The 15,892-nt window shown below is 40.9% G+C and overlaps 3 protein-coding genes across 3 annotated transcripts; all 3 read left to right on the plus strand.

Moving 5' to 3' along the window:
• Positions 1-245: 245 nt before the first annotated feature.
• On the plus strand, positions 246-4,116 carry LOC128471411 (peptide YY-like). Its single transcript, XM_053453352.1, has 4 exons — positions 246-333; positions 2,259-2,446; positions 2,613-2,699; positions 3,777-4,116. Exons 2-4 carry the CDS (start codon positions 2,259-2,261, stop codon positions 3,802-3,804), a joined length of 303 nt encoding a protein of 100 aa, XP_053309327.1. The 5' UTR covers positions 246-333; the 3' UTR covers positions 3,805-4,116.
• Positions 4,117-7,957: 3,841 nt separating this feature from the next.
• LOC128470908 (pro-neuropeptide Y-like) lies at positions 7,958-10,388 on the plus strand. The gene is made up of 4 exons (XM_053452763.1): positions 7,958-7,987; positions 9,024-9,199; positions 9,440-9,500; positions 10,247-10,388. Exons 1-3 carry the CDS (start codon positions 7,958-7,960, stop codon positions 9,486-9,488), a joined length of 255 nt encoding a protein of 84 aa, XP_053308738.1. The 3' UTR covers positions 9,489-9,500; positions 10,247-10,388.
• Positions 10,389-12,113: 1,725 nt separating this feature from the next.
• LOC128471898 (cyclin-dependent kinase 5 activator 1-like) lies at positions 12,114-13,162 on the plus strand. Its single transcript, XM_053453896.1, has one exon. It carries the CDS (start codon positions 12,495-12,497, stop codon positions 13,131-13,133), a length of 639 nt encoding a protein of 212 aa, XP_053309871.1. The 5' UTR covers positions 12,114-12,494; the 3' UTR covers positions 13,134-13,162.
• The last annotated feature ends 2,730 nt before the right edge of the window (positions 13,163-15,892 follow it).

Raw genomic sequence — 15,892 nt, forward strand, 5'->3', positions numbered from 1 at the left:
AATTCTGTAACTCCTGAAGGTTAATAGACAGTCTTCTACCCAACCCACGCACACCTTTACCCCCCCCTTAATTCCTTTTACCACCCCAACAATCACGCACGTTGGATGCTCAAAATAACTGATTGATCAATCAGAGATGAGTGAGTGTCTGGTCATAGAAGATGAGGCTGGGAAGTTTCAGGAGGAGGTGGAGCTGCCCTTCTTCTGGAGTAATCACAAGAGATATAAATTCACAAAGGAAACAACACAAAGCAGATTGTTCTGAGCAGCGAGAGCTTGAGGAACCAGAGAGCATCCTTACCTGTCTGATCCTTCTGTACTCCTCAGCACACAGTGAGTATCCAAGACTTTCCGCACTATGATGACCATCGATGTATCCACCTGTTCCCTGATCCATTATTGTTCCAATGTGCTTTGTTGGTCATTTCTATTGTCTGTTAATCTCTGTAATTTGTCACTTGGATTTGCCAGTCATTGACTGTGTTAATGTGTTAGTCCCCCGTTTAAAGGGCTAAAGCGAACTCTTGCATTTCGGCAGAAAGGATGGTGTCCACACCACAACTCCTTCTCCTGGTTTTATTTTTTAAAGGCTAGGAATATGTCTGTGATGTTAATGTCATCTAATGCGTGAAGTGTTTAATCCCGAATTACCCTCGTCTTTAGTGATTAAACAAACAAATGGTAATTGCAGGATATTTGTGGCATTATACTGAATGACCAAGTTGGACACTTTTTATTTTGTTCATGCTTGTTCCAATCACCTCAGCCTAATTGTTTCAAAATGTTTACATATAACCCTTCTTTATAATTTATTATTAGATTGTCATTTTAATAGTTACCTATAGGTTTATTTATTAGCATATTATATAGAGCAATGCAATTTCTGTTTTTTGCTTGACACTATACATATTCATTGGTTATATTACGTCATAGGGGAGTTATTGGGATGGGTCATATGGAGCAATACGAGGCGTTATAGGAAGGGGTTATATGGAGTAATAGGAGGAGTTATAGGGAGTGGTTTTATAGAGTAATGGGAGGAGTTATAGGGAGGGGTTATAAGGAGTAATAGGATGAGTTAGAGGGAGGGGTTATATGGATTAATGGGAGGGGTTAAAAGGAGGGGTTATATGGAGTAATAGGAGGGGTTATATGAGTAATAGGAGGAGTTATAAGGAGGGGTTATATGGAGTAATAGGAGGAGTTATAGGGTGAGGTTATATGGACTTTTAGGAGAAGTTGTGATGCAGGGTTATATGCAGGGATGGGCAAAGTGTCTGTACACAGATTCTGGTGCCACTTCAAGGCTTGTGGAGGTCATTAGTATCTGTGCCAAATAGTCCATCGCAAAGCCTGCAGGAGTTGGTATATAGCATAACGGAGGACGATAAAGGTAGGGGGAAGCAGTGTGGGGAAGATGAGTGCTGCTGTCTATATGAAGTGCTATCACAAGAATAAGAAAGCCAGTGTTCCCAGCATAAAGACATAGGAGACATCATTAGTGCTTCGGATTCTGTATTGAGACAGAGAAACATATATATTTGCATGGTTACATAATAGCATTAAAAAGGACATATCCATCACAGGATCCAATGGTAATTGTTAAAAACTTTATTCCATCTCACAGCCGAGGCAGCCTGTTTTGCTTCCACTATGGCGAATGTATCTGCTGTAGTCTTGTAATTTCTCTATGGAATGTTATCACACTATAGTATAAAATATATACACAATAATTATTAGAAACATAAAAAACTCTTAAATAATTTCACCAAAACCTGCTCAAAATTATATATAGCAAATTTCGTATCAGCAGTTGCAGAGCTCAAAATTATAGCCATATCCGGACGAAGTATCACAGGGACCTATTATATATTTTATTTCTGGGGGGAAAAAACACTTATGGGGTATCATCCTTCAGGCAGAGGAATTAGGCAAAGGCACATGAATAAACACTGCGAATGCATGAATTCCAATTCCCTTTTTCCATTGGAAGTAAGAAGAAAGACTTACCCAATGACTCTTCCTTAAAGAACTTTTAGCAAGAAATATATATAATTGCCTTTATATAACTGCCTTTTTTAAGTGTAATTCACGGATGGGTCTGTCTTAATATTCTAGAAGCATTCTAGTACCTTACAGTGACATGTTTGCAGTGTGTTGGAGCAGGGTGTTGACGGAGCTATTTTACCTGCCACTCTAATTATTATGTTTATTTGCCGGCTAATAATCTCAATGACTTCTGTTTCCTGTTCTCCTAGATGGTGACCTCTTTGAAGTTGTGGCCAATGATGGCTGCCATCGCAGTTTGCGTCTTGGTTTGTCTAGGAACACTAGTCGAGGGCTACCCTCCAAAACCAGAGAACCCTGGAGAAGATGCCTCTCCAGAGGAGATGACCAAATATCTGACCGCTCTGCGGCATTACATTAATCTGGTGACCCGACAGAGGTGAGAACAACGGCTTCCACAAGGTCCTAATATTACTTTATATTAGGCCTTATCTATAGCTCTCCTTGTTGCTTTATACATGTTTCCCCCATAACTCCATTCTCTTATCCTATATGGCCATATCCTGCAGTCCATTAGGTTTTATACCTTTGTGTGTCCCTTTAAGGTACGGGAAGAGGGAGAGCCCAGCCGACAATCTGCTCTCCGAGCTCCTGTATGGAGACCATAGCGGGAACCACAACAGCAGATCAAGGTGAGAAACAAACTAAAAAGACACATAGGTTTCGCTGGAGGAGAAAGAACAGAGAGAGGAAAAATAATGAGGGAAATGGGGGCGAGGATAGCGAAACCTCTAATTATGAAACCCTTTAGTTCTATCCTTAGCTCAAAACATGAGATAACGGACAAGAACAGGTAGCAAAGTAGCAAAACTACAACATTAATACCTCATAATGACGTTACACGTCTAAGTTTCCACAAACGTTTACATCATGAGTTTTGCGGCAAATGGCAAGCGACCCCACTTCATAAAGCAATGTTTCTGGACGCTTTGCCCATGGGCAACATCAGTGGGCAGAGGTTGGCGTTCTTCACTGTAGTTCCTGTAGCGCCTGTATTTGCAATATTTTGCCTACCTTTAGTGAAGATATTTAGGATAAGATATATATTTATAGATTAGAGGCCCCACCTTTGGTCTCTCACAACTATTAGTTCTTAGTGAATAATGGCACAGACACAAAAGACAGAAAAATAATTGGAACGTAAGTCCTACTGCAGGCGCTCTCCAGCAGCCCAAAGGCCAATCCACACTCAACGGTCAACAGCTTCACTAAATCCATATTTGAAGAAAAAAGAAATATATATATATATATATATATAAAAAATACATTTCCTTAAAGTTTTACAAATAAATCTGGTATTTTATGGTTAAAATAAAATATCAACATATAAGTTGATTAAAAAAAATATTCTTGAAGGGCCATGCAAGCCCATAATATATGTACGGCAGGGGATCAATGCAGGTTGACACTAAGTGTCAGAGGTCTCCATGCCCATAGAAGCTTCAGGATGTTTTTGGACTAATCTATTGAACCACTTGGCATGGATCCAATACGTTTCATCTTCAGGTTTAGCCAAGCTGGCCCAGTAAACTGGATAGTCAATACCACCAACTAGACCAACTTCATAGTCAAAGGTTTAGCTGTAGGAAGCCATTCTGCTTGACCAAGTGTTACCCAGTCTAGGAGGGAAAAGAAACCGGAGAAATAGAGAACAGACATGTGTTTGAAAGTGACATCATTATTACATCTCCTTCTCTTTATATCTGCAGGTTTGATGATTCTTCCTATAACTGGTGACCCTTGGACCCGTCTCTCTTGCCTTCCTCACCTGGATGACCTCTCCCCCACCCCTTTGCCTTCTTTTTAACTTATCAATTATTTTTATGCCATTTTGCATTGTGACTGGGTCCTGCGTCATCGCTCTCTTCTAAGTGTGGAGATTGAAGAGTGGATGCCGGTGCCTTGGAGGGTTCCGTGGGCACGCGTGTGCTTGTGTGTCCGTGTATGTGTGGTACACCATCCCACCAGAGATGCCTCTCCCATGACACGCTGTGATGTCTGACAGAGAAATCCACTGTGTCCAGAAATAAAAGCAAGTTTAACGGAAAATATACCCGCTTGAATCGTATTTCTTTGAAAAAAGAAAAACAACTGAAAAAAGATAAAATGTGGAGGGAAGAGAATCAGAGGGGATGAGAGAAGAAAAGAGAATGTAAAAAGGGACAGAGGAAAGCAGAGGAAAGGAAAGGTGGGGAAAGAAAGCAAGAAAAAGTAAGAGGGCAGAAGAGAGAATCAGAGATGGAAAGGAACAAAAAAGGAAAAGCGAAAAGGCAGGAGAAAGGAGAGCAGGTTGGGGAATTAAGTAAAGGAGGGAAACAAATTGGTTACAAACACACAAACAATAACAAGGAAAACAACACTATACTGTCTACTATTAAACAAGGAGATGATACAATCCACAGTCCTCAGCATTTCACACAGTCGCAAACTTTTTATATGAATTAATATAAAATATTAATTCCCATAACAGGAACAAGCAAAATGGACACAAGAACATATAAGAGTGCGTTTATAATATATAAAAATGTGTAAATACCGGTATATAATTTATTGCATAATTATATATAATTATATGAAAATATAAGCAACATCCACAACCTTCGCCTAATCAGCAACAAGGTAACCAAGGGTCCCCTGTTTTGTGTAAAATATCACAAAAAAGGGAATAATCTTGATTTGGCAGCAGGCTGAAAAAAACAACGTACGTACCCACAACGAATTCACAGTGGGGTAAATAAAATTACATTACACACCATGACCACACCGATATAGTACCAAGCGATCAGACAATTATCTAAATATAGTACACCGCCGTATGGCGCAATAAATATACAGTTCTGAAGTTACCTGCTATTACTATTAGATTTATTTCTGAGGACCCTACGGTATAAACTACGGTAATACTCGCTAAGCACGTAGAGCTTCAAGGAAGGAGGGACGTCGGCAGAGAAAAAAAGAGGGATGGGGGATATCAATGGTATTTAAACTATCACCCATTCAAAGTCCGCTGCCTGAATGTAACCCCGGATCAGATGCCATTTACTACCAGAAATCAACGTGAAAATAAAACCATCGGTAAACTTAATTTGCCAGGCAAGCGCTAACTAGTGAAAGAGTAAAACTAACTAATGTCCAATAAAATACATGCACACTAGAGGCAGGACATGCCTTCCCATGAAACTGTACTAACAAAAGGGACCACGAATGCTCAGCCCCCACTAGGAAATAGAGGTTAGAACGTGACAAACCCCTTCCCCATTTAATGTAGCTCCCAAGTGTTGGGTAGAAGTGGGTATCCCGATAAGGCGTTATGAATCAGGGTTTGTGTTATTTTTGCAGTTAAACCCATGCCCTGAGTACCCGACGAGCCACACAGGGCAGCGCCATTTAACACAATCTTCTATAAAAAAAAAAGCATAAAGCTCTAGATTGCAAGCTCGTTTGAGCCGGGCCCTCCTCACCTGTTGTCTCTGCAATTCAATTTGTCATGTTACATACTACTTGTTATGTCCTGATGGTGCTATATAAAACAATAAATACAAATAATAATAATAATAATAATAATAGCTGCATTCATATTCACTAGTCTGGCCGTTATCAGTAGGTTTTCTTTTGTTCTATGACCGCCACCTGGTGGACAAAGATAGGGAGCACACCTGACCAAATATCCTTGTAATGCACACGCTATATGACCACCATCACACCATCACACCATCACACATCACGTGGACATCATCACACCTATATGAACTTGTTGAACATGCCATTGCAGCTATAACAGCTTCTGCTCTTCTGGAAAGGCCTTCCACAAGATTTGAGGGAGTTTCTGTGGAAATTTCAGACCATTCATAAAGTAGAGCATTTGTGAGGTCAGGCAGCGATGTTGGACGTTAAGGCCTAGTTCACAATCAGCGTTCCAATTCATCCCAAGGGTGTTCAATAGGGTTCAGGTCAAGGCTCTGTGCCGCCACTTGAGTTCAACCACAACAAACCCATCCAACCATGTCTTTATGGACCTTGCTATGGGCACTGGGGCGCAATCATGCTGGAGTAGAAAAGGGCCTTCTGAAAACTGGGACCACAAAGTAGGAAGCATATAATTGCCTAAAATGTCTTTGTAACATTAACATTATACTTCACTGGAACTGAGGGGCCCATTAGGCATTTGTCTGGTGTGTCAGATGGCCAGTCCGGGCCTACATATACACTTACTGGCCACTTTATTAGGTACACCTGTTCAATTGCTTGTTAACACAAATGGCTAATCAGCCAATCACATGGCAGCAACTCAATGCATTTAGGGATGTAGACGTGGTCAAGACAACTTGCTGAAGTTCAAACCAAGCATCAGAATGGGGAAGAAAGGGGATTTAAGTGACTTTGAACGCGGCATGGTTGTTGGTGCCAGATGGGCTGGTCTGCCTATTTCAGAAACTGCTGATCTACTGGGATTTTCACCCAAACCATCTCTAGGGTTTACAGAGAATGGTCCGAATAAGAGAAAACATCAAGCGGCAGTTGTGTGGACGAAAATGCCTTGTTGATGTCAGAGGAGAATGGGTAGACTGGTTCGAGATGACAGAAAGGTAACAGTAACCCAAATAACCACTCATTACAACCAAGGTATGCAGAATATCATCACTGAACGCACAACACGTTGAACCTTGAAGCAGATGGGCTACAGCAGCAGAAGACCCCACCGGGTGCCGCTCCTGTCAGCTAAGAACAGAAAACCGAGCCTACAAATTGCACAGAATCACCAAAATTGGACAATGGAGGACTGGAAGAACGTTGCCTGGTCTGATGAGTCTCGATTCCAGCTGCGACATTCAGATGGCCGGGTCAGACTTTGGTGTAAACAACATGAAAGCATGGATCCATCATGCCTTGTATCAACGGTTCAGGCTGCTGGTGGAGGTGTAATGGTGTGGGGGACATTTTCTTGGCACACTTTGGGCCCCTTAGTAATAATTGAACATCATTTAAAGGCGGCAGCCTACCTGAGTATTGTTGCTGACCATGTCCCATCCCTTTATGACCACAGTGTACCCATCTTCTGATAGCTACTTCCAGCAGGATAATGCACCCTGTCACAAAGCTCACATCATCTCAAACTGGTTTCTTAAACATGACAATGAGTTCACTGAACTCCAACGGCCTCCACAGTCACCAGATCTCAATCCAATAGAGCACCTTTGGGATGCGGTGGAACGGGAGATTCGCATCATGAATGTGCAGCCAACAAATCTGCATCAACTACGTGATGTCATCATGTCCATATGGACCAAAATCTCTAAGGAATGTTTCCAGCACCTTGTAGAAAGTCTGCCACGAAGAATAAAGGCCGTTCTGAAGGCAAAAGGGAGTCCAACGTGGTACTAGCAAGATGTACCTAATAAAGTGGCCAGTGAGTGTATATAAATATATATATATAATAAATATATAATATTTATTTTTACTATCAAATATTGCTAATCTGAAAGCAAATAGGTGTGGATATACCGTATCTACTGAAACTGATATAGAAATGTAAGAAATAATATGAAATAATATGAATAGCAATAGCAACATATGAGTAATTGGAGGCTTTTATAAGTATTTGTTGCGTAACAGAGTTTTAGATAATTAAAATAAGCAATCTTTTTCTTTAATAATTGCAAAGAGCAAAACCGCCTCGCTGTTTCCATCCACATAATGGATCCATGAACCATGAACTTGTGTCAAAGTGGCGGAGGTGATGGTGAATTATTGCGTTGGAAAGGTGACATGTAAAGAGAGCATAATCTGCGGGGGGGATGACAGGTTTTGGGTGAAATGGCTAAAGTGAGATGACGAACCCATGGGAGGGGTCTAGAGCTAAGATAAAATCTACACGTTTTTCCCAGGGTCAATGAGTCGCCACCAGTCGAACCCTGCCAAGGTAAGAGCCTTGTCCATTTATCAAGCGGAGGGACATTCACCTGCTTTTCTGGTAGCCGAATAATTACAACCTTGAAAAAAATCACGATAGAATTGTCAAGATAACATTTTTCTTTCAAAACTGGCAGGAGGGGAAAGCTTCTCTGAAAAAAAAAAAGGTATTCTGGCCCAAGAAAAATAGTTAATTGTTAACATCGCTGATGTTGCCCAAATAGAAGGGATACACGATCCAAAACTGAACGAAATTATTTCAATGCCGGTTGTTACTGACCTACTATAGGTTTATTCTTACAATTTCTAATTTCTAATGTTCTAATAAGAATTTCCGCCTTAAATTTCTGGTGATAATGCTCATCTTTGGCAGGGGGAGCTTGGCAATTTTCAGAAGGAAGGAAGGTGGCCAAATACTCGAGGTCCAAAACAAGATCTAGCCTTGGGTTGCTACATCTCCTAGATAATAACGCAGGCTGTATGATTTCTTCTATACGGTTATTATCAGCATTACGCTAATATTTTATTGGTTTGCCAGCGGCTATCAGCATGAGATAACTCTGTCTGGCTAACAAGCTCCCTATAGAGCTTCTGGCAAGGAATCTGTCATGACTACCACCCGAAATGCAAGTGTCCATCACCACAGAGGGTGTTGGTAGATCTTGACAGATAACAGAAGAACCCAGAACTAATCCAGAGCTTACAAATACAAAAGGCCCTTTTTTTTGCAGAAAAGGCTACTGGTATGATAACACCATGAACCTGATACTTAATAACTGCATTAGTAAGCTAGCGGCATTGCCTAATGGCCCTCTATGATCAAGGCTTCCCTCCTGCGGCCTACAAGTCCTATGTTATACCTGACATTATAGACAACGTTGGCAAATGATTGCCCAGTTACTATGTTGCAGTAGTAAGTATACCAGTGGGAATCTGAGGCACTGGACTATAGGTGAATGTCATGGTCATAGAGTATGTACTATCAGTAATACTCCAGTTTAAGGAGTACAGATGATCAGGCTTAACTCTTTCTTGTCGTGGTGCAGATGACCTTACGGTTCAGCCACATCACCTCCGTCCTCTTCATCTTCCTGGCTCTAAGCTACGTGTGCTTAGCTGCCCCCAGTGAGCCCCAGCACCCTGGAGACCAAGCCTCGCCGGAGCAGCTTGCCAAGTATTATTCAGACCTTTGGCAGTACATCACCTTCATCACCCGTCCCAGGTAAGGGTGATCTTTAACTATTGGAATAGTAGATTGTGGTATATGTAAGATGAAGATGAAGTATGCACGGTCGGTATAGTGGAGCCGACGGCATGGCCATTGACCTGGTGAGAGCTGGTTGTGTTGGGCATTGCTTCGATATCAGATTTAGCATGTTAATGTGTGAGAACTTGGTCCTCCATATGCTGGAGACTCCAAGGAGAAGAGACGGACTGAACTTTCTGACCTTTTTTCTTGCAGATTTGGAAAAAGATTGGATGATTTTTGGGTTGAGTACAACCCGAACTAGCAAACCTTGAAGGTGAGTAAGCACTAAGTTTTACTATGGTGGATATCTGTTCATGATGTGGTCATCAGCCTGTTATCAACTTACCCTTGATCCCTCTAAGTCTGTGATAATGTCTCTGTCTGCCATCCATTTCTCCGTTATCTGATCTCACGTTGCAATTCCTAGATTCATTAAGCATTTTCTCAAAGTCATCTCACCTGTGATCATGCATTATACTACATGTGAAGCAGCAGGAGAAACTGGGTTCTTCACAATGTGAAACTGCAACCATGTAACATTTGAGGTATAATAAGGACCAAGTTAAAAATGACAACTGGTAGGAACAAAAGCACAATAGTAGAAGCGCTGAATGGTTCTTATTGGCACTCAAATACTCTACTTGTTTAATTTGTGCCCCAATTCAATACTTGCCCTAGTTGACCATCACAAGCCATTCAATTATTTTTTAAATCCTAGTAAAATTGCTAATGTTAATGCTCTTGAGTAGAGAATGGATATTTTTATACATTTTCCTTGGGACACATCAATGCTTTCCAGCATCATTTCCATGGAAGCAAAGATTTGTAGCTGGCAACGGTCTCCAGACGCTAATGGATGGGAGTATAGAGACGGAGGGGGGGGGTAACTTATCTTGGGGCAGCTTGGTGCGGAAAAGTTAATTTTTAACGGTCTACCGGGAACTTTTTCACTGCGTTACTTGGAAATCCAGCCTTGACAATGATTTAGCCGCAAGGTAACGCTCTTTTTTTTCTCAATAGGGAGATCCACATGGAGTTCTTCGAAAAGAAAGGGGATCCTCAAACCGACCCTGGACCCCTGTACTATCGTGCAGTTCTTTGTGTTATATAAAACCCCCCATAACCTGATGAATAAAGGAGATGAGATTCAGTAATTAGCGCATCTTATGTTGTATATTACTGTGTATTGGATGTGTGCTTGGTGTGCTTGGGTTACATATAAACTCTGCAGTGATTATATTGGTTTTCTTAATTTAAAAGTGCCAACGCAAGTCAAGTCAATGATTTATTAAAACATATGGGTACCAGGTCTCCAGATTTTGGGGCTGATGCATTAAAAAGTAAGAGTGATGTCTAAACTACATAAAATACAATTAACAGAGAAATAAAAGGAGGGGGAATATTTGTCGGGTTTATGGAATCAGTAATCCAGGGCTCAGGTCCTCGGAGGTCTCTTCTTTCCGATTCCATCTTCAAAAAACACTCCTGACACTCGGATTGAAATGGGGAGTCCAGAAGGCGGCGGGGGCTTCGCCAATTGAAAATATTTCATATTGAAACAAAAAAAAATTCAAACGGAACTGAAAGGTCAGGGAAAAAAATTGTTGTACGAATATGAAAAAAAAGAAACCTTTGTCCAAAACGATTTTGCTTGCGGTAAACAGATTTACTGCGCAGAAACGAAATGCAGATTTAATCTACGGCTCCCTCTCGTGTAAAAAGGAGGCAATGACACTGATAAGCGTTTTAAGAGCAACCGTTTAACTACAGATACATGAAAAAGTGCAGTAAATAAATAAAGAGGACGCATAAACAGTATATCTAAAGTACTAAATGCATCCGTTTCAGACTACATGAAATAAACTTGCTTTCACGTTACTATTGTCTACAAGACAAGCGCTGCAAGCCAGTAAAACGAACACATTAAAAGGTCGATTAAACCAGTTACGGGGCAGGGGAGCTCCACATCTCCGGACCCTCTCCGGACCCTCACTCATAATATCAAATGTATATGAAGAAAGTCTTCTTCTTCCCCCCGTGTCGGATACGGCTTCCAACACCCATAACATCACAGACTACATTTTCAAACTAGCTCTGGCGGTTTTTTCAGTTAGTTCTGGTTTTAATAGTTTTAACCCTTGATGGAATGCGATTTATTCTCGTAACCCTAACCTTTCTAACTCATATTTTTAAATATCTTATCACCCACATATACTATGGAGCTTCTATTCGTTTACCCGCGACCTGTATAACAATATCTTAACGTCTCTTGCCTTCCCTTTAGCGCCCCCTGCTGACACCAAACAAACGCAGCAAGAAAGGGTCCTGCCTGCGATGCTTTTAAATACTCGCTTTTCCCACTAATTCCCCCTATAATATTTTGTCTTGCATTCAATTTCTGATTTAAAATGTTGTATTTATTACCCTTTATTATGCATGATATATTAAACATATGAGATAATACTTAGTTTGTTCTGTTTATGTGTTCTTTATTTGTTGAACTCGCTGTGTTGTATGAATCAATGTCTTCAAACTCACGATGTTGTTATTATTCTAATGAATGTTCATATTCTCCCTATGAAAGACTGTAAACAAATTTAAAAAAAAGAGGAACATGCCCTGAACAGTGATGTCAGAACAGTGATGTCATAGTGGTGCCTCCATTGTGACATCATAACAGTGATGTCACAATGGAGATACCGTTGACATAGCGCAGAAATGCTTAAAGCAGTCATTCCTTGTGCGAACTGGCCAAGACTTCAGACGAATAACTTGGATCAGAGATTTTAGAGGAAAATTCACTAACTCGACGTTAGACGGGTTGAAGAACTAGAACTTCGGTTCTATCCTACGGTTCACTTGACAATCGGCGGTAAGTGCTGCCTTTAATATGTTAACCTCTTATTGGAATGATAAACTAGATCTCTATGGCAATCATTTTGTTTTTTAAGTATTTCTAGTAAGCATATGAACTAAGAGTTATTAGACGTTTCCATTGACTGTTACATATGGCAGATATAAAATATCTAGCGTTTAGGTATTGTTATGTTTATGTTACTGGCACAGAAAACGTTGTTGACTTCATAAAACAAATGTTCTACTCTAATGTCCTAAATTTCTTTTTTAAATTGAAACTATTAGTATGGTGACCCTACAAACCCCTTTCATAGATTTTTATTTCACATATTAGAATAGGTTTTATTCGCTATTTATTAGATACAATATAGCTAATGTTTGTTCCCTTTGTTTTTATTCAGGTTCACCAATCATGGGGAACGCGTTGTCACTCCGTTCATCCTGCTTCTCCAGCAAAGCCTCCAAGAAGGTCAAGGATGGAAAATCTAAGGAGAGGAGATCATGCTTCTCATATGATTCCAAGAAGCAGTATCAAGACGCCTCGACCATGACGGAGCAGGAACCAATAGCTGCGCCCCCCAAACCTGTGGTGCTTCGCGCTACCACCAGCGAGCTGCTGAAGTGTTTGGGGGAATTCATCTGTCGCAGGTGCTCAAAGCTGGAGGACCTCTCGCCATTGAAGCCTGGGATATGGCTAAGAAATTTAGACCGAGCCCTAAAAGAACGGAAGTACGGTCGCTTCCTAACCCCGGCCAGTGTTATATTCCTCTACATGATTTGTAGAGATGTCATTTCATCAGAGCTGGCCAAGGAGGGCGAATTAGTGGCACAATTGCTCACCTGTGCCTACATCACCTGTTCCTACATGGGCAATAGGACTTCTTACCCAGCAGCACCATTCATGGCTGACAGATCCAAGACAGCATTTTGGGACAGATGTCTTTCCATCATCAATGCTACGAGTGCCAAGATGCTCCGGATCAATGAAGATCAACAGTATTTTGTCCAGATATTTGTTGATCTTAAGGCTGAAGCGGAGCCCTACTACTGATGTGGTTAAATCCCTGAATTGGAATTTTAAATTAACCCCTTAATTGAAAACCATGCATTTTGAGTCTGTACATGTACGGGCTTTGTCATTAGGAGTTATTAAACATCTTAATACATATATAATATATATCATATATGTATATATACGTATGGTTTTGTGTGTATCTTTTCTTAAATATAATACTAACCAATACTTTCCAAATGTCCTGATATTCTATCATCCCTTCTCATCCCCCAGGAACCATCAACTGCGCCCCCCCCCCAATTTTAGTTTAAATTTAGTTTAAATTATATGCAAATAAATGATAAAACTGATGGGACGGCCGCCCCACATGCAATAGAAAAAGCTACGTCCTAAAGATTTTCAGAATTTTAACATTTTAAGAGACCATGTAGCTGTCGTATAAACTAACCTACATGTGATGGCTAAAGTTTACCTTTAAAGTCGAATCAGGGGAATCCAATCAACAAGAAGGTCGAGTGAGCAAATTATTTTAGCATAAAAGAATAAAAGTAAAGAATCACTGAAGTAAAAATCCAATGGGGCGATGGGCAGCCAGGAACTGCATCTGAAGGAAACATATGGCGCAGATACGGACAGAGCCAATCAGAATCTAATCCTGCAATAAAATAGACATTAAATGTCTATGAAATTAGGGCAACATTTGGCAGCCTACAGATTCCCCATCCAGCCTCATTCAAATAGCAAAGGCCTTCCCAGAGTATTGAGCAGATTTGATCCAGCCGTGCCATTGCTCCACACATATCATCGAGCGCTATCATTGAGGATTAACTATGAAACACAAAATTATTCAGTGACTGTGTATGAAACAGTTGAAAGATGAGTTGGAGAGGTCCTGGAAGACAGAGCATGACAGGTTCAACTTCCAGACACGTTTCTACTATTGGCGTCTGGGTCCTGAAGAAGGCGTTCATCCTGTTCATGGAAGACTCAGTCTGTTCTGCTGGAGAGCAGGGACATCCAGTTACATTACCATGGCTTCATTGGTCTCAAAACCCCAACTCAGATTTATAGATCTTAATTTATGAACCATTTTGCTTTCCTGGTATTGTTACTTTTATTATATTTAGTATTCTATAGCATTATAATCAAGCAAATGATTTGGCAAGATTATGGTTCATTGTCTGCATTATTTTGAGAGGAGCCAATCAGTGTCAGGAACCCATTGAAACTCATGGTAGTGCCTTCTGCACATGCGTACTGGTGGTCTAGACAGACCCCTGCCTAGACCCCGTACACGTCACACTAATCTCTACAATAACTGGAAAGAAATGCCCGCTCCAGACCTTCGTCTGCCGTCCCTGCTTATTGTTTAATTATTGTTACATGACCTCTAATGTTACCAGATACTCTCTGTTGGGTCACTTCCTGACGACCGCTCGTATACAATTTTATAATTAAATTTAAAATGCATCATTAGCCACAAATTATTGTGCCACGCCACTTATCAAATGCTACGCGGCTACAGTTGCAAGATATGTATCTATCGTCTGTATGACACAGACTACAGATACATACATTGAAAAAACTGAAAAATGTCCAATATAAGACCACATATGGATGTTTTCCGTTATACGGATGGGTGTAAGAACTTCCATTGTTTGGTGGACACGTCCAACCCTGCCATATCTTGTATCACCCAGCTCGCCCCCACCAGGACTTTTCCACACTCTTCTTGCCCACCAAGTTCTGAATTCCAGGTATTTATCTTTGCTATTAATATTGTTTTTGAGGTAGGGCTGTGCCTAAGGCCACCTGAAGTAGAAATTAATCAGATCGGCCACGTTGTCAAGGACACCGATATTTTTTTTTTTTTAGTAAATCATTGCTCTGCTATGTGCGAAATACACTACTGATCAAAGGTTTGGGGTCATTTAGCTGTTTTCATTGAAGACAAGGATATTTCTAGCTGTAACATCATTGCAAAAGGGTTTTCTAAACTTAAACTTGGATCAGCGAACACAACATGTCACTGGAAGATAGGAGTGATGGGAGTGATAAAGGATATATGGAAGTTATATGTGTCTATGTGGTCGCCCAAGTCCTATCGTTGCCCACTGCATCACTCCCCATTGATCTCTTTGTTATTATATCACAATAACTGGCCCTATAAGGAGGCCACTTGCCCAACGGTATGATTGGTCGCTAATTAATTACCCCTCTGAATCTGCCACCCAACGTTAGCCAACCTAGGCCAGAACCAGACATGATGGCTTTTTCTGCGGTTTCTGTATTTACATCAAAATGATTCTTTAAAAGGGAATATGATCCTTATTTACGATTTATTGCCTTGGAATAAACAGGACCTTGACCTCCATTATAGCAAATATAATGACATAGCTCAGGTATTTATGAGTTAATATGACCAGTTTGCCCGTTCTGGCATTGCCGTTACTCGGTTACTCCAGGAAGTGACATCACATCCTTGTGGTCAGTGCAGTGAGGGCAGAGTGAGAGCCCTGGCACGACCCGGTTATGGGCATCTCACAGTCCGACATCAGGACACAGACCTCTCACCCCTCCTAATACACAGACATCAGAACACAGACCTCCCACCCCTCCTAATACACAGTCATCAGAAGAACACAGATCTCTCACCCCTCCTAATACACAGACATCAGGACACAGACCTCTCACCCCTCCTAATACACAGACATCAGGACACAGACCTCTCACCCCTCCTAATACACAGACATTAAAACACCTATCATTCACAGTTGTACTAATAATAGCTAAAC

Source organism: Spea bombifrons, chromosome 13, assembly GCF_027358695.1.
Source record: "Spea bombifrons isolate aSpeBom1 chromosome 13, aSpeBom1.2.pri, whole genome shotgun sequence".
NCBI classification, from domain to species: Eukaryota; Metazoa; Chordata; class Amphibia; order Anura; family Pelobatidae; genus Spea; species Spea bombifrons.

Excerpts from the sequence above, each read along its gene's own strand:
- LOC128471411 (XM_053453352.1), top strand. The coding sequence starts at position 2,259 with ATGGTGACCTCTTTGAAGTTGTGGCCAATGATGGCTGCCATCGCAGTT. Across the intron at positions 2,447-2,612 it reads AATCTGGTGACCCGACAGAG|GTACGGGAAGAGGGAGAGCC; the intron begins GTGAGAACAACG and ends TGTCCCTTTAAG. Across the intron at positions 2,700-3,776 it reads AACCACAACAGCAGATCAAG|GTTTGATGATTCTTCCTATA; the intron begins GTGAGAAACAAA and ends TTATATCTGCAG.
- LOC128470908 (XM_053452763.1), top strand. The coding sequence starts at position 7,958 with ATGAGTCGCCACCAGTCGAACCCTGCCAAG. Across the intron at positions 7,988-9,023 it reads ACCAGTCGAACCCTGCCAAG|ATGACCTTACGGTTCAGCCA; the intron begins GTAAGAGCCTTG and ends GTCGTGGTGCAG. Across the intron at positions 9,200-9,439 it reads ACCTTCATCACCCGTCCCAG|ATTTGGAAAAAGATTGGATG; the intron begins GTAAGGGTGATC and ends TTTTTCTTGCAG.
- LOC128471898 (XM_053453896.1), top strand. The coding sequence starts at position 12,495 with ATGGGGAACGCGTTGTCACTCCGTTCATCCTGCTTCTCCAGCAAAGCC.